This window comes from Trachurus trachurus (genome assembly GCF_905171665.1).
Source record: "Trachurus trachurus genome assembly, chromosome: 11".
NCBI lineage: Eukaryota > Metazoa > Chordata > Actinopteri > Carangiformes > Carangidae > Trachurus > Trachurus trachurus.
In genome coordinates, this window is record NC_139904.1 from 6,508,332 (window position 1) to 6,525,612 (window position 17,281).

General features: G+C 43.5%; 1 protein-coding gene across 1 annotated transcript; it reads left to right on the forward strand.

The window, feature by feature from the left end:
• Positions 1 to 5,630: 5,630 nt before the first annotated feature.
• Positions 5,631 to 16,617, forward strand: slc2a3a (solute carrier family 2 member 3a; the record flags this gene model as incomplete). Its single annotated transcript, XM_083982358.1, has 10 exons — positions 5,631 to 5,678; positions 6,346 to 6,447; positions 8,037 to 8,197; positions 9,304 to 9,544; positions 9,851 to 10,013; positions 11,315 to 11,502; positions 12,957 to 13,061; positions 14,535 to 14,633; positions 14,741 to 14,944; positions 16,258 to 16,617. The coding sequence occupies 10 exons, from the start codon at positions 5,631 to 5,633 to the stop codon at positions 16,615 to 16,617; spliced, it is 1,671 nt and encodes a 556-aa protein (XP_083838484.1).
• Between the last annotated feature and the right edge of the window lie 664 nt (positions 16,618 to 17,281).

The window sequence follows — 17,281 nt, forward strand, 5'->3', positions numbered from 1 at the left end:
GAACATTATTACTTATTTTGAATTCAAAGAAAAGAAACTATGTACTATAGTAAACCTTTATATTTTATTGGGGAAATTTCATATCCATCAATGCAAATTTCAGAATTCTTCACCATCATTTAAATTGTTTTTGATTGAAGTTGATTATTGTTTTAAGTCTCTTAAGTTAATTAAAAATAAGAAATGTATATCAATGAACATACATTCAGAAATGTTCAACCAATAATGTGTCACAACAATTATAATTACAATTCTCATGGGATACGAGGTCTGTCACCAAAATGTATTTTCTTTTATTGTTAATTTGATTGTTTTCTCTTTTGCTTAACTTTTGTTACATAATAACTTTACTGTACTGTTACTATTGTATGGAAACGTTAGCTGGAATGACTGAATTGTTTGTTGTTGCTACAACTTTTAATAAAGTTGGGGGAAAAAATAGATACATTGTAGTTTTCAAAGAAAAGAAGGTTTTTTTTAATTGTTCATCACGTTTCACCCAGAAACTTTTGGTTTTGTTTCGACTGTTGGGTGAAGTCTGTGAACCAATCAGGGAACAAGTTGAGCTTCATAGTGAACAAAGAAGAACCTGTTGACAAACTGAGTCGCGTGTGTGTGTGTTTGTGTGTGTGACCTTGGGTGTGTGTTTTAGCAGCTCAGATGTGTGTGTGTGTGTATGTGTGTGTGTCCTCAGGTCTGGGTGTGTCCCTGAAGGACTTCCTGTCAGTTGCTCGTGCCAGATATCGACGAGCTTGTTACCAATAACCAGCTGCTAATGTTGTGGAATCGATCGGCCAAACAGATCAATACGTTCATCCTTCTTCCTATAGCTTCACTGGCACGACACACACACACTGGCAACAGCTGGATCAGGGCAGATGTAGGTCAGACTTATATATCAGTGTGTGTGTGTGTGTTGCAGTCAGTGTATGAGCAAACTGGCTGCGTGTGTGTGCAATGTGCATAAGTGCTTTGGCTACTTTCAGCCAGTGTCAATAAAACTGTCACCTCCAGGCTGTTGCCATAGAGATGAAGGAAGGAAGGAGGGGAAGGAGGGATGTGTGGACACTCCAGGCCAATGGAAGCAAATATTTTCTTTTCTAAAATGAGCAAAGAAAGAGGAAGAGGAAAAAGATGAGTGGAGAGTCAGAATGAGTCACCGCCATCGCCATCATCGTCGCCATACTTTCACTTGTCACACACCTGTACAGATGTGTGTGAGTGTCGCTCTACAAGAGCAAAAACAACAAACCAATCTGGCTCGTTTTGTCGACTCGTAGGCGGGCGTTGTTTTTGTCAGCGTGCAGGCATCATGGCACCGGTCGCCCTAGCAACGAGGCATCTGTTCTCATCCCATCATGCTTAATTGTACACAATGGCTCATGAAACAGTCATATTGTGTTGTAAAAGTCAAGTCACTTTTCTGGTATGGTACATAAAATATTGAAAATGAAATCAGATCAAGTCAGAGGAGTCAGGTGGAGCTGAGTGATGCAAAAAAAAAAAAAAGATAAAACATTTTATCCCCAAAGAAATTTAAGTCCAAAGCAACTGGACTTGGTTATTTGTCTAGGAAGACGTTTCACCTCTCATCCAAGAGGCTTCATCAGTTCATGTACGCATCTGACCAAGTTGGTTTCAACTTTGTTAGTGCCCTATTGTGTTATAATGACAGTCGTTGGAGTCACAGGAGGCCATTTGTGAACAGTTGTTTTTCTTTGAGGTTAGATTGTTGAATCTCCTGGGAAGGGATGAAAGGGCAGCATTGTAAATTGGAGATAGGTGGTGTCTCAGACCTCCTCCCCTGTTGAGGGATGGTTTCTCTACTTTTACATATGGCTTCTTTAACTCCTCTTTCAAACCATCTGTCCTCTCTGTCCAGGATGTGAACATTGTGTGAGTTAGCTCTCCTGTGTTGGGCCATGCGTTTATGCAGTGGTTGTTTTGTTTCTCCAATGTAGAGATCTTTGCATTCCTCGTTGCATTGGACAGCATAAACCAGATTGCTTTTGCGGGTGTGTGGTGTTCTGTCCTTGGTATGTACTAGTCTCTGTGTGTGTTACTGGGTTTGAAATACACAGGGATACAGTGTTTGTTGATAAAACATTTTAGGATTCAAGAAAAAAAGTGACTTGTGAGCAAAATTAGTAAACTGGTCAATAACCTGAGTCATTAACATGTGATGATGAGTGTTGGACTTCAGGACTAAATGTCAGAGTGTAACTGAAGATCAGCTGCATCAGTGTTCGACCTACACAGTCTTTTTTGTTATTGATCCTCATCTGAGACGTTTTGGGATTCGTCATGTGACCAGTCGTTTCTACTGAGTCACTGTGACTTGACAAAAAAAAAAGAGTCGGATACAGTGAGAAAGAGGAAGGTGAACTTCAAGTGTGTGTGTGGGTGTGTGTGTGTGTTAGCTGCAGCAGCACTAGGCGCTCAGGGCTCTTGTCTTTCTGTCTCGGTTAATTAACTTTTCGTTTAAGTGACGATGATGATTTCAGACGGGTGACGAAGGATCAGTTCCCTCCTGTCTGAGCGGTTTCAGTTTTAGACGCTAAAACGATGCTCAAGGAAACTCAGCGCACGTTCAAAAACCACAACTTCAGTGTTGTGAAACTGATCGTGCTTCATCTCATTGATAAATATTCCTCTTTTTTTTCTTTTACCCGGAAGTCAAAACTGTGTCAAAGAGGCTGCATTGATTTGGTTTTGTTTTGTTTGTTTGTTCACTCATAACTTCCTGGAGTAAAAGTTAGAGACTGAAACTAGACAAGCTGTTTTACACGTCTTCAATCTGATAAAATACAGAAACAAACAAACAAAAAAGACAAATATTGTGCAGAAACCAGAAAGTAAAAACACAACGGCTCCATCTGAGTGGAAGCTGTTGACAGAGACGCTTCAACTTGAGACGGCAGCTGATGGATTTCCACTTTCCAGCAATCGATTCAAACTAAGGGGTCGAAAGTTAATTATATTATATTAAAAGTTAAACTTTGCACTCACCACACATCCAAAACAAAATCACATTTGACTTCCCTTCTAAAATGCATTGTATACTGCATCATGATTGCATAAGCCAATTTCAACTCCACCTGTGGCTCATCATTTAACATTTATAACATTCAGATACACTGACATGGTCAAACATCGTAGCTTTTGAGATTAAAATTGTAAAAATTGAAAAAGAAAATATACCAACGTTTTTTAAAGACAAACGCTGAATTCTAGTTTCCATTTTAAAACGCTGAGAAACAACAACAAGTGCGATCAAACCCTCTGAGCGTCACACCGGAGGAGAAACAGTGGTTTTCAATCAGCGCGGGTCCATCAGATTATCGACCGCTCTTAAATGTCACCCAAATCCTCGGGGAATGTATGCAAACTGAAAAGAGCAGATCTCATTAACTCTGAAAGGCTGGAAAACATCCTGGTTTGACTGAGGGAGGAAGAAATGACTTTAATGAATGACGAATGAAAGTGGAAACGCTGTCTCATTACATTTATGTGCATTTACAATACTGAATTTGCGTGTATCTGTATTTCTTGAGAAATATATTCTCCACAAAAGTAAGAAAAAGGGACTTATAAATGCATTAAATAGTGCAGTTTTAAAGAAATCACTCCCAATAGGTTTAATTTTCTGCAGTATTTTGTGATAGCAAATAAAATCTGTTGTTTTAAATGAAAAAAGTAGTTTTTTCAGCCACACATCAGTAGGTTTGTGTATAAGCAGCAACTTGTCTTTTTAATCCTGTTAAATTCCAATTATTATTTGTATTTTTTATTCTATCTAAGATCGATCCAGACTTCATTCAACCTATTTATCCTATTCAGGGTCATAGGGAGTTGGAGTTCACTCGGGACAATCACAAGTCCATCACAAAGAGAAATCAGAGAAAGTCACAGTTCATCAATCGCCTCTTAATTGATCCCAACATAAGAGATTCGGGTCAGTCGGGGTCACAGCAGGAGAAACTAGGCCATTGTGTCTTTGCCTCTGCTGATCTTTGTGTTTCCAGCTCACATGCAGTGGTAAAGAGAGTCGGTGCTGACGAAGCAGAACGCGCTGCTGTTACATGAGACGCTGCTGTGGAGACCTGGACGGGCCTCAGGTGATCCACTGCCCTTGGTGCAACGACAACAAACACAGCGAGGTCGGACAATATTAGCAAAGACTGCACTTATTCAGTCAGATGGAGGGAGGGGGCGCTGGCTGCCCGGGACCAATCAGAGGAGGAGACAGGGACACGGACAGGAAATGATATAAAGGTCACAGCGGATTATTCAAAACGGAGATTTGAAACTGCTGCGTCTGCTGAGACGCTCTGGAGGATTTTTTAATATTACATATATACTGTATATATATATATATTTCATGTGTGTGTTTGAGGCTGATGCTCAGAGCTTCGGTGCAGTATCAAACCTTAGATCAGCAACTTTTAACCACAACATCTGAATTTGATGCCTCCACTCCTTTTTTGTAAGGTGACCTTGGGTGACTTGAAAGGCGCCTCCAAATAAAATGTATTATTATTATTATTATTATTGACCTTGGGATTTTCACTATGCAGGTCATAGTACATGAAAAGTATTTATTGGTGATATTAATAATAAATCTCTGTAGCACTTTTAAAACAGAGTAACATGTACTTTTCATGAATGCAGCAAAGCAGAAAACAGTTGCAATAGAATGAATAAATAAGAGGTAAATTCATGCAAAACCGCTGATGCGCGTTCCCGTTGGGGTCAGTTTTTCAACAAGCAGTCTCTGTATTTACCTCGAAATCAACTCCGTCTTGTAACGTTCTGTTCTTAAATCATAGCGTGGTGAATGTGCAGGTCACAACTTGTCCACCAGAGCGTTTTGGAGTTGTTGGATTCATGGATTGTATATTTGATGAGTTTGATGAGGAAAACCAAGAAATCCCATTAGCCTCCGAAGCGTAGCTCTGAGCAGATCACGGCTCTGCTCCGCTGTTCTAAAAATAGCTTGCACCGACAATTAAAGGTAACAAACCTAGTGCTATGACTATAGGGATTATGGCAATGGGCCAATTCGCTAAAATGTTGAATTATCCCTTTAAGCTAAAATCAGGGTGATGTGCTCTCTCTGTTTAGTTTGTATAGTCAGTCTCTGTTGTATTTTGGACTAATTGCAATTTTGTAGAGGCTCTGTTCTGATAAATATGATAAAAAGCCACTTACAAGAGTGCAGATGGGAGTAAATGAAGGTGTGAATAAGAGTCTCAGAGTGTTTTCTGGAAAAAAATGGTTATTTTTGAGGCAGAGGATTTACTGTAAGAAGCCGTCCTGCTTCTTACCACTTGTGCTTTTCCCGGTCAAGGCAGTTGTAGATGAAGAAGGTGGACAAGGCGACATTTTTGGGACATTCAAGCCTCAAAATGAACCAATGACATCATCACGGGACAACACACAACACGGTGTCCATGTGTGATCAGCTGACTTGCATCACGCCATAAGCTCATTAGTGAAATCATCTCGAGGGAGCTCAAAGAGGATGAGGGATGTCGTAACATCTGATTGTCATGGCGACAGTGACAGCTCCCTTTTTTTTCTCCTTTTTTTTTTATTGCTCGGCCTGATTTTATTACGGAGATGAATCGATGGCGTTACTGAATGTGGCCGTGGCTCCGCAGCAGCAGGAGCAGGCCGTCGGCTTCACGATCGAGTTTCATCTGCAATTAGCTGATTAAGGCTCAGGAAAGGAAAACAGAAATACAGTCGTAAAACCAGACGATAGCGGCTCAGACTCAGACTGCAGGGCTCCGGTTTCAATAGGAGTAAATTAAATTGTTTTCTTGTTTTAAATAAATAAAGTTTTCATAAATGTTTGCATGATGTTAATTGTACAGAATGCATCTAATACACAGCATTAAGAGGTGTAACAGCAGCTGTATCAGTCATTGGGTGTATTTATGTGTAGTCTGAGCACGACTTCACTGTTGGACACCTGATATTGTTTGTGTGTGTGTGTGTGTGTGTGTGTGTGTGTGTGTGTGTGTGTGTGTGTGTGTGTGTGTGTGTGTGTGTGTGTGTGTGTGTGTGTGTGTGTGTGTGTGTGTGTGTGTGTGTGTGTGTGTGTGTGTGTCACTGCATCACTGACCCGTCTGCCGCCAGCATCGCAGTTTTATTGGCTCTGTCTGCCGACGGCGATGATTTAAATTCCTATTAAGAGCTCAGATTTTATATTTATATTGTCTTTTTCTCTCTTTGTCTTCTCTGCTCTCCACCTGTCCACATCCATCTCTATTTCCTGTTTGCCTTCTCTTCTTATTATTATTTTCTTTCTCCCTTCCTCTCTTCTCTGTATCACTCCAGGAAAAGCAGGTCACAGGTTACCTCCTGTTCTCTCTGGGCACCGCCGTCATCGGCTCTCTGCAGTTTGGTTACAACACAGGTGTAATCAATGCTCCTGAACAGGTTGGTAACATCTGTGTGTGTCTTTATCTCTTGATCCCAACACAACAGACTGCACACAAACAGCAACCACACTTTACATCATGATTTCATACGGCCTGTTCACAGTGACAGTCAAATCTGATGTAAAATTGTTCTTTTTAGAGGAAAATTTGAGTTTAAATGTAAGAAACTACTGTACATGTGTGCAGGTTTTAATTTTTTATTTTACTAGATATTCAAGTACAAAGCAGGTGGAGCTTTCCACACTCAACTTGTCTTGGCAGAAATAAACTATTAGCTTATTAGCATAATGCTAAGTGAGGTTGGAGGGAACAGCTAACAAACAATATACCAGAAACAATTAGAGAAAGATACCCTCTATCTGGGGTTCAACCTCTTGTAGCATCAAGCTAAGTGTAGCTAGCATGCATTTGACATCATAGCGTTCATGCTACAGGTTAACTCGGAGGAGAAAAAACATATATGCAGCAGTAATTTATGTGTATTTTGGAAGCAGATGACGATGTGTGAAAACATCGACAAATAACTTTTGTTACAATTCCATTCTTACCATTAACGATGATGAGGGCGGCCATGTTTCATCGCTATCACTGATGTCAAGTCGAAAGTCAGAGCTCTGAAAATACCCGAATTTACTGACCTGTAATTTCCGAGTTTGGATTTCCGTAGCTACTTTCTTTTTCCCGTCTTTTGTTAGTCTGTTAGCTAACTTAGCTTTGTCATTTAGCTAAACTAAGCTAACAAGCCTCTGGTTAAAGGGACAGTATGCGAGATTTACCCCCATCTAGCGGTGCGGTTGCATGTCGGCACGTATTCTTGCTGTTGCGTTTACGTAAACTCGGGCAGAAGTCAGAAAAACAACACACGCTGCATGTATCAGGATAAACAAGCCTCTATGTAAACAAACGGTCCGCCAGCACGAGGCAAAACAATACAGGCGTGACAATATGTTGTCATGGTGATGTCGTATTGTTTACCTGACCCACGTTTTACCGGCTTTCTCTCGTCGAGTAAAATAACATCCAGTTGGTTTGCCGACGGCGTCACTCACGGCGTCATTCAGGTGTCTGACTGCACCTGAAGGCAACACCAGTGCCTCCGTCCTTCCTCACACTAGCTACACGGTGGTGACAGTTTTAACAGGCGCTGTCTGGAAAACTTTCTCCCCGAGCCGAGAAGCTCCGGCGGCCCGAGTTTGAGGTTACTTACAGCCACGGTGACACTGAACGTAAAACATGGCGATTCAACATGGCAGAGAAGGTTCGGTGAACCCCCCCCTGTATAGTAGTAGCTGTAGTATGTTTGTAACGACTTGTAACATCTCATTCTAAGGTACGAGAAAGCGCTCGTTTGTATGCGGGCGCGATTCCACTTCAGTGAAATACGTATTTATGAAAGCGATATTTGATTTTTGTCAATAAAAAGCCAATAAAGTCCCATACTGTCCCTTTAACACAGTCATGCGAGCGACTGCTAGTTTCTCAACTAAACTTCTATTTGGCTAAATCCTGACTTTACTGTGTGAACACATATTGGAGTGTCATTCATCCATTATAAGCTCCTGGTTTCTTCCACTCTCTGCTTTTTAGAAACTTAAATCCTTCTTCAACGACACCTGGATGGAGCGCTACGGCGTACCCATCAGCCCGGGGGCCTGCACCGTCGTCTGGAGCGTGTCGGTCGCCATCTTTAGCGTGGGCGGCATGGTGGGCTCCTTCAGTGTGGGAGTCATGGCGAACAGATTTGGCAGGTAGAGTGTGACTTTTTTCTTTCCAATCAGTTAAAGGGATAGTTCAACATTTTGGCAAATTGGCCCATTGTCATAATCCCTATAGTTTTAGGAGTAGGTTCGTTACCTTTAATTGTCGGTGCAAGCTGTTATTAGAACGGCGGAGCAGAGCTGCAAGCTGCTCAGAGCTACGCTACAGAGGCTAATGGGATTTCTTGGTTTCCCTCATCAAACTCATCAAATACACAATCCAACAACTCCAAAATGCTCTTGTGGACAAGTTGTGACCTGCACATTCACCACGCTATGAGATAATAACAGAACGGTACCAGACAGAGTTGTTTTAGAGGGAAATGCAGAGACTGTTGATGAAAAACTGCCCCCGACGGGAACGCGCATCAGCGGTTTTGCATGAATTTACCTCTAAAACAACTCATAACAACGTAACGTTCTGTTATTATCTCATAGCGTGGTGAATGTGCAGGTCACAACTTGTCCACCAGAGCGTTTTGGAGTTGTTGGATTGTGTATTTGATGAGTTTGATGAGGGAAACCAAGAAATCCCATTAGCCTCTGTAGCGTAGCTCTGAGCAGCTCACGGCTCTGCTCCGCCGTTCTAAAAATAGCTTGCACCAACAATTAAAAGTAACAAACCTACTGCTAAAATAGGGATTAAAGCAATGGGCCAATTTGCCAAAATGTTGAACTATCCCTTTAAGGCATGTGTGATAATCCCCAGGTATTTTTTGGACTTAACAACAGTACAGCAGCTTTTATTCTTTACTTTAGATGTTGTTGTTTTCTTCTTCTAATGGCTCTGTGTATTTCCTGTGTGGTTCAGCTGAGCCGTCACATCCCATTACTCTTAATGGAGTTCATCAAGCGTGTCTATCTTGAGCTGACCGCCCGGCTCTAATGTTCCCCGGAGTTGTTCCTTCATCCCTCCATCTCAGTTTTTTACCCTTCATCTCAGACCACAGGGGACTGCTTTGCTTTCCCAGAATCCTTTGCACATTTACAGAGATTAAAAAGACAGACACATTTTGTGGATTAGTTTGCTGTAGTTTTTCTTTTTTTTAATTTCAGCTGTTTCCCTGTCTTTCTCTCCTCCTCCTCCTCCTCCGTAGACGTCGCTCCATGTTCCTGGTGAACTCTCTGGCCGTGATCGGAGGCCTCCTCATGGGCTTCTCCACCATCTGCTCCTCCTACGAGATGGTGATCGCCGGCCGCCTGGTCATCGGCCTCTTCTGCGGCCTCTTCACCGGCCTCACGCCCATGTACGTGGGCGAGGTGTCACCCACCCCGCTGAGAGGAGCGTTCGGCACGCTGCACCAGCTCGGGGTGGTGGTGGGCATCCTGATCGCTCAGGTCAGTGGCACGCGCCTCCATGACCACAACATTATCCCGATACTATGTTCATTATAGAGTTAAAGGGACATTGTGTAACTTCTCCTGTTGTCATGGACTATGTTCCACTCAGCTAAACACTCCCAAGAAACTCCAGGACACAGCTTTGTTACTTCCATGAAGTTTACTTGAGATATTTGTGAAACTGCAACAGAATACAGTAAAATACAACCGCAGCGCTAGATGGGAGTAATTCCTACACAATGTACCTTTAAATACTGGATTTAACTTTATAGTGAGTCGTGCTGTTGCTGTGTGGTGCTGTAGATCTTCGGTCTGGAGGTTCTGCTGGGCTCTGAGAAGCTGTGGCCCCTGCTGCTGTCCCTCACCGTGGTCCCCGCTGTGCTGCAGTGCATCCTGCTGCCCTTCTGCCCCGAGAGCCCTCGTTTCCTGCTCATCAACCTCAAACAGGAGGAGCAGGCACGCAAAGGTACGCACTGATACCACTGCAGTACGACTACAGTATTATTACTACTGATAATAGTACTGATACTACTCATGATGGCACTGATAATACTGATAATGACAGATTTTATGATGAGGGTCATAGCGATAGAGTTTTACATGTTGTTTGTGATATTTAAAGATAATTTTTCACGCAAAGAAAACAACAATTTAGCCTGAAGAATTTTAATAATGTTAGGTTTTGTGTGACCCTGCTCTGTGAACTACTAGCTCTTCGCTGCTCTCGACGCGAATGATACGTCACCAACAGACATGGAGATCTCTCTGCTCCACTTCACCACCTTTTTCCAAGGGCAGGAGGATAAGAGCATAGAAAGAGGGAAAATCATTTTAAGTCGGGGCATGTGGAGAGTTGAATTGCTGTGGATGAAGAAGGAAGGGAGGGAAAGGGTGATAACATGTCGTCTTTCTCATTGTGTTTTCTCTAACTGAACATGGCACAATAAACGGTCAAACTGTTGACATGAAAAAATATAATTTAAGCCTACTGTATAAACAACATTTGTGTTCAATACCACTGTTCAGTTCAATATTACTACTGCTTCCATCACTGCAGGTACTATACTGTACTGTACAAAGTATGAGGATTTGAGAGAGGTGTTATTCCATGAAATCTATAGACAAAAGCCTGAAATATTCTGGTGCACTGATGAGCAACAACTGGAATGGTTGTTTAAGACTGCTAGTTTTATTTCTAAAGTCTGGAAAAGAAGACAGGAAAATTTGTTTAATTAATCTCTGATGAACTCCTTTGAAGCTTGTTTTTTTTTTTTTTTGGTTTTGAACCCCAAAGATGATGTGATGTTTTAACTGTACCTTTGTTGATTTGTTTTCTTCTGATATGTTGATGATTCATTCATTCATACTAAAACTGCAACTACTACATCTAATCATACAAGTGAGAGTTTTTCTACTGGTACTTGTATTGATCCAGACTAGTTCTGCTGGTAACAGTCTAACAGCGACTGATGCTGCTGCTCCGTGTGATGATGTTTTAGCCTGGAGAGAAGAGTTGTTGAACGGACAGAAGGTTTTGGCATCTGTGCAACACGCGGCCTGTCAGGTTAGACTCTGAGGCTCTGGCCCACTTCTCCTTCACACCTCTCTCTGACACAAACACAAACAAACAGGAGGCTCACGCTGCTGCGACAGGACGAGTGTCACACCCACTGAGGAGTTACACACAACGCTCACAGTGTCAGTCAGGGGTTTAAAAAAAAAAAAAACACAAATCTGAAGTGAGGTAACATGTGTTTGGGCCGACAGCTCTGGTCCGTCTGCGCGGCAGCGAGGACGTGAGCAAAGACCTGCAGGAGATGAAGGAGGAGAGCGCCAAGATGGCCATGGAGAAGAAGGTGACCATCCCCGAGCTCTTCCGCTCGGCGGCGTATCGACAGCCGCTCCTCATCGCCGTCATGCTGCAGCTCTCCCAGCAGCTGTCAGGGATCAACGCTGTGAGTCACACACACACACACACACACACACACACACACACACACACACACACACACACACACACACACACACACACACACACACACACACACACACACACACACACACACACACACACACACACCGTCAGTCTGAATCTCACACAACATGACAGTTACATCAATAATCTAATTCCTCAAGATAGTTTAAATATTTGCTGAATAATAATAAACGTATTTTATAGAGCATCTTTCATGAAATGAATTGCAGTTTAAAGGGATACTTCACCCAAAATTGATAATTCACCAATTTTCTACTCACCTTCATGCCAATGAAGGGTTGGGAGAACTTTCTGAGTCATCAAAACACTTTAGGAGTTCCAGGGGGGGTCCGGCTGGCGACGGATTTTCATATAATGGCGGCGGATAGAGTTCACTTTTGAATCGTCCAAGACACACACTATGAAACATCCAGATACCTCCATACTGCTCGTCCGTACTGACCCAAGTGTCCTGAAGCCGCCACGTGAAAAAGCGAGATTTGCTGTGAGATGTTCGTTCGACGTTGTAAACCACTGGATGTGTGATGTAAACACGGAAGAACATCTCACAGCAAATCTTGCGCTGCAACAAGGCTAAAAACAGAGATCAAATTAATTTTTTCCAAACAACTTTTCCATGTGGCGGCTTCAGGACACTTGGGTCAGTACAGACGAGCAGTATGGAGGTATCTGGATGTTTCATAGTGTGTGTTTTGGACGATTCAAACGTGAACTCTATCCGCCGCCATTATATGAAAATCCGTTGCCAGTCGGACCCCCCCTGGAACTCCTAAAGCGTTTTGACAACCCCGAAAGTTTTCCAAACCCTTCCTTGGCATGATGGTGAGTAGATGATTGGTGAATTATCGATTTTGGGTGAAGTATCCCTTTAAAGTGCTAGAAAATAACATATTAATTAGGCACCAAAGAAAGTAAACAATCAATAAAAGCAATGATAATAGCAATAAAATAATGAAATCGTGGGTAAACACGAGGTCATACAACTGAGCTTCGAGCTGCTTCCACTGACTTTGCTGCCAAATATGAAGAGCATGTTCCATATTTTTGTTGCTGCTGTGGCTCCTTCAATGGGCCAACACTGGATCCACAGTATGTGAGGTATGTTAGGAACAAACTGAGAGACATGGCAGCCAGACAGGAAGGAGCCGAGTCACTGACGGCTTTAAAAACAAGTGAAGGAATCTAGCGATGTGTCCGAAACGTTACAGGACGCCAGAAGAACTGGGCCGATGTGATCCCTCTTTGTGGTTTTAGTTCAAATTCTTGCAGCAAGTGAGAAAAAAACAAAGGCTTTGGTTAAATTCTTGGCAGCTTGGAGCGGTCCGATGTTTCCCAGGTGGTGACATGTTGTCTTGTTGTTGTTGTTGCTGATGTGATGTGTTTACAATCCTTCCTCCTCCTCCTCCTCCTCAGGTCTTCTACTACTCCACTGGGATCTTCGCCAGCGCCGGAGTGAAGAAGCCCATCTACGCCACCATCGGAGCCGGCATCGTCAACACCATCTTCACCGTCGTTTCTGTGAGTGAGCGCTGCGTCACCGTTTGCGTTCGATCCCGCATGCGTCTCTTTGTGTCGGTTAGGGATGCACATGATTAACCGTTTAACCGTTAACCGATAACAAGAACTTTGACCGATTAATACTATTGTTTTTTTTTAATATTATTAGCTCCTTATGTCGTCAACTCATGGGGGCGTGTCGACACGTGCAGATTTCACGTGCCATCAGTCATATTTCGCAGCAAAAAGTGACACAGGAGGACTGACAGTATGTGCAGCAGCCCCCTTGAAGGAAGGTCAGACAATAAATGTAGCTACACAGACATAGATGTGTATCATCTGTAACAACGGCGCTGAAAAAAAAAGAAAAAGAGGACGTCCCTGCTCTCCAGCCTGTTCACCACCTGCAGCTCTCCTGCAGCTCCACAGAGGAGCTGTCAGAGGAGCTCTGCTGTTCCTTCAGCCTGGTGTTTGGCTGCACTTTGTATAAAAATCATAGACTGTAAAAAGAATGACGTCACCCATTGGTTTTGGGGAGTCGTTTTTGTGACTCAAATATGGCGGCCTGAACAGCGCCATGTTGGATTGGCCGGCCGAGAACCCGCCCACTGGCCTTGAAGCAGCTGTCCACGGAGCTGCTCTGACCTGTCACTCAACGTTTCCGCGCCCTAATTGGCCAGAGGTTTAACCTAATAACAGTAAAACGGTAGAGTTAAAAAAAAAATTCACCCCCCTCAGAGTGTGTGCGGGGGTAGAAACTATCGATTGAGACAAAAAAATGTTCTGACACCAGGCTTTTAACATGTTTATTGAGGATGTAAAATCGGCGATTTTAACATGGGGGTCTATGGAGAATGCTCCCTTCTGACACCAGCCCCCAGAGGAAGCCGAGGGGATTGCAGTTTTTTGAACGCGGAAGTGAGCTTCACTTCTCAGACCGACAACTGCCTTGATAAAAATAGTTCTACATTGGACGATCTGAGCACGATCAGCTGAGACAGAGCACAGTGGTTGTGACATGTGGCGCTGATCAGTCGCAGTGCACGTGTGTATTTAACGGCAAAAAAAATAAATAAATTGGAGCGTCATTTTCTTTTGGCCGTGCGCTGCGAGCGTCTTAATCTTATCGGTTAACGGTTAACAATCGGTTAACGAGCGTCGGTTATCGGTCAGAAAAAAAATTCAAAATGTGCATCCCTAGTGTCGGTTGTTGCAGCAGCAGCAGCAGCAGCAGCAGCAGCAGCAGCAGCAGCAGCAGCAGCAGCAGCCGCCGCCGCAGCAGCAGCAGCAGCAGCAGCAGCAGCAGCAGCAGCAGCAGCAGCAGCAGCCGCCGCCGCAGCAGCAGCAGCAGCAGCAGCAGCAGCAGCAGCAGCAGCAGCAGCAGCAGCAGCAGCAGCAGCAGCAGCAGCAGCAGCAGCAGCAGCAGCAGCAGCAGCAGCAGCAGCAGCAGCAGTCATCGTGCGTCACTCTGTCCTGTCTCTGTCTGTCCTGCAGCTCTTCCTGGTGGAGAAGGCCGGACGAAGGTCTCTGCACCTGCTGGGTCTGGGAGGGATGGCGGTCAGCGCTCTGCTCATGACCATCTCCCTCCTGCTGGTGAGTTCATGCAACAACAACATGAACGTAACACAGTCTGCACATTATTTTTTCAGGTTGCTCAACATGTCCTCTCTGTCTGTGTGTGTCTGTCTGTCTCTGAGCAGAAGGACATCACTGCTATGAGCTACGTGGCCATCATGGCCGTCATGCTGTTTGTGGCTATGTTTGAGCTGGGCCCCGGTCCAATCCCATGGTTCATTGTGGCCGAGCTCTTCTCCCAGGGGCCTCGTCCGGCGGCCATGGCCGTGGCCGGCTGCTGCAACTGGACGGCCAACTTCCTGGTCGGAATGAGCTTCCCCAAACTAGTGGTAAGAGACGGGTGTGGACGTCTTCTCTCATCTTGTAACCCTCTCTCTCTCTTTTTTCTTTTTTTTTTTCGCTTTGTTTTCCTTCACTGTCGCCACATGCAGTTTTTATTCTATCACATAAAATCTGATTAGATGTTTAGATGTTTTTCCTTCTCTCTTTTCTCTTCATTTCTGTCTTTTCTCCCACGATGGTGGAAAACATTTTCAGATCCTTTTCTGAAGTAAAAGCACCAAAACTAGAGTTTTGTAACTCTTTGTCACGAATAAAAGTCCTGCTTTCAAAATTCTGCTTGAGCAAAATTGCAAAAGTTTTTATCTTTATCCATGTACCTATCAATCTATTGTCACAAGACAAGTCTGAGATGATCAATGGAAGAGGAGAAGAGAAAAAACAACACAGTCATTGATCTGATCCTTGATACTGAACCATAAATCAGTTTATTAGCTAAAAAACACTGTACACTAAAACAATGTGTTTTAAAATCACTCAAACTTTATTTGTATCACAATTTTCATATCACAACACAAATATGCCCATAATATTTATTTCGCATGACAAAATGAACTATAATACAGTAAAAAGTCCTGTATTTCCCTCAAAGTTGTAGTGGAGTAAAAGTATAGAGGAGCAGAAAATGAAAATACTCTAGTAAAAGTACAATGGAAATGTACTCCAGTAAAGTCTTTTACTTTGTCTTTATGTCTATTTCCTGTTCATTTGGTCAATTTGGTTAATTTATAATCTAAGAACTTTTTATCTTATAAGAATATAAGAATTTAAAGGGATAGTTCAACATTTTGGCAAACTGGACCATTGCCATAATCTCTATAGTCATAGCAGTAGGTTCGTTATCTTTAATTGTCGGTGCAAGCTATTCGGAGCTGCTCAGAGCTACGCTACGGAGGCTAATGGGATTTCTTGGTTTCTCATCAAACTCATCAAATACACAATCCAACAACTCCAAAACGCTCTGGTGGACAAATTGTGACCTGCACATTCACCACGCTATGAGATAATAACAGAACGTTACGAGACGGGACTCTGTTGGATTGTGTATTTGATGAGTTTGATGAGGGAAACCAAGAACTCCCATTAGCCTCCGTAGCGTAGCTCTGAGCAGCTCACGGCTCTGCTCCGCCGTTCTAAAAATAACTTGCACCGACAATTAAAGGTAACAAACCCACTGTTAAGACTAGGGATTATGGCAATGGGCCAATTTGCAAAAATGTTGAACTATCCCTTTAAAAGACCTACTGTATAATCAATAATCGACTAACTCCCCTCCTCACTGTCTCTCTCCCCCCCTCCTCAGGAGTTGTGCGGGGCGTGGGTCTTCCTCATCTTCATGGCCTTCCTCATCCTCTTCTTCATCTTCACCTTCCTCAAAGTCCCGGAGACGAAGGGCAAGACCTTCGACGAGATCGCCCGCAGCTTCGGCGGCGGCCCGCCCCCCACCTCCTCGTCGGTGGAGGACCCCCCCGCCAGCTTCAGCGCCGCCACCACGGTCCCCGCCTCGCCGGTGAAGGAGAAGGTCCCGCTGGTGGAGGCGGCGGCCACGGCAACGGCGGCGGCGGCAACGGCGACGGCAACAACCCCGCCCGCCGCTTCCTCCGTCACTGAAAGCACACCGCTGGAGGATAAATCCAAATCGACGGCTCAGGAAAGCGTGTAGGGAGGAAAGTTTTAGAAAAAGGGAAAGGAGGTTATAAACGAAGGAAGATTTCAAACATGCTGTAAAATGGTTGTTCGTTATCACACCTCTCTCTGAACAATAGAAAAACTACAGTATATAACATTTTATAATAGATGACAGCATTATCAATTTATAGGCTTCGACCTTTAAAACTTCTTGCTCTCTGCTCTCATTCTCTGGACTCTTCGTCTTCTTCTTATTCCTTCTTTTAAATCCTCCCTTTCTTTTATATTTTGAAAGGGAAGCAGCAGTCAGACGCACAACAACAACAACACCACAGGTTAACTCTATACGGTACATTCCTAGGAATCCAGCCACACATGCATTTTAAAAAAAGATACAAAAAAAAAGAAAAAAGGGTGAGTCTTTCTCCAGACTGTGCGTCTAGTCGGGACGATGTGCTTTTCCATCACATCCGTGTCCGTGGAAACGGTAGCTAACAGGTGCGTGAGGTCCCTGGTTACAGACTAGAGGCAAAGTGTTGTGACAACGACGCAGTCTTTGTGCAAGGTGTCCAGTCCATTAACTTCTGAGTTTGTTTGACACGGACCACAACGACGATGATGATGATGATGATGATGCACTTTTTTTTCTTTCTTTCTTTTTTTTAAATTTACGTATTCTTGTTTTTAAAGTTTCCACA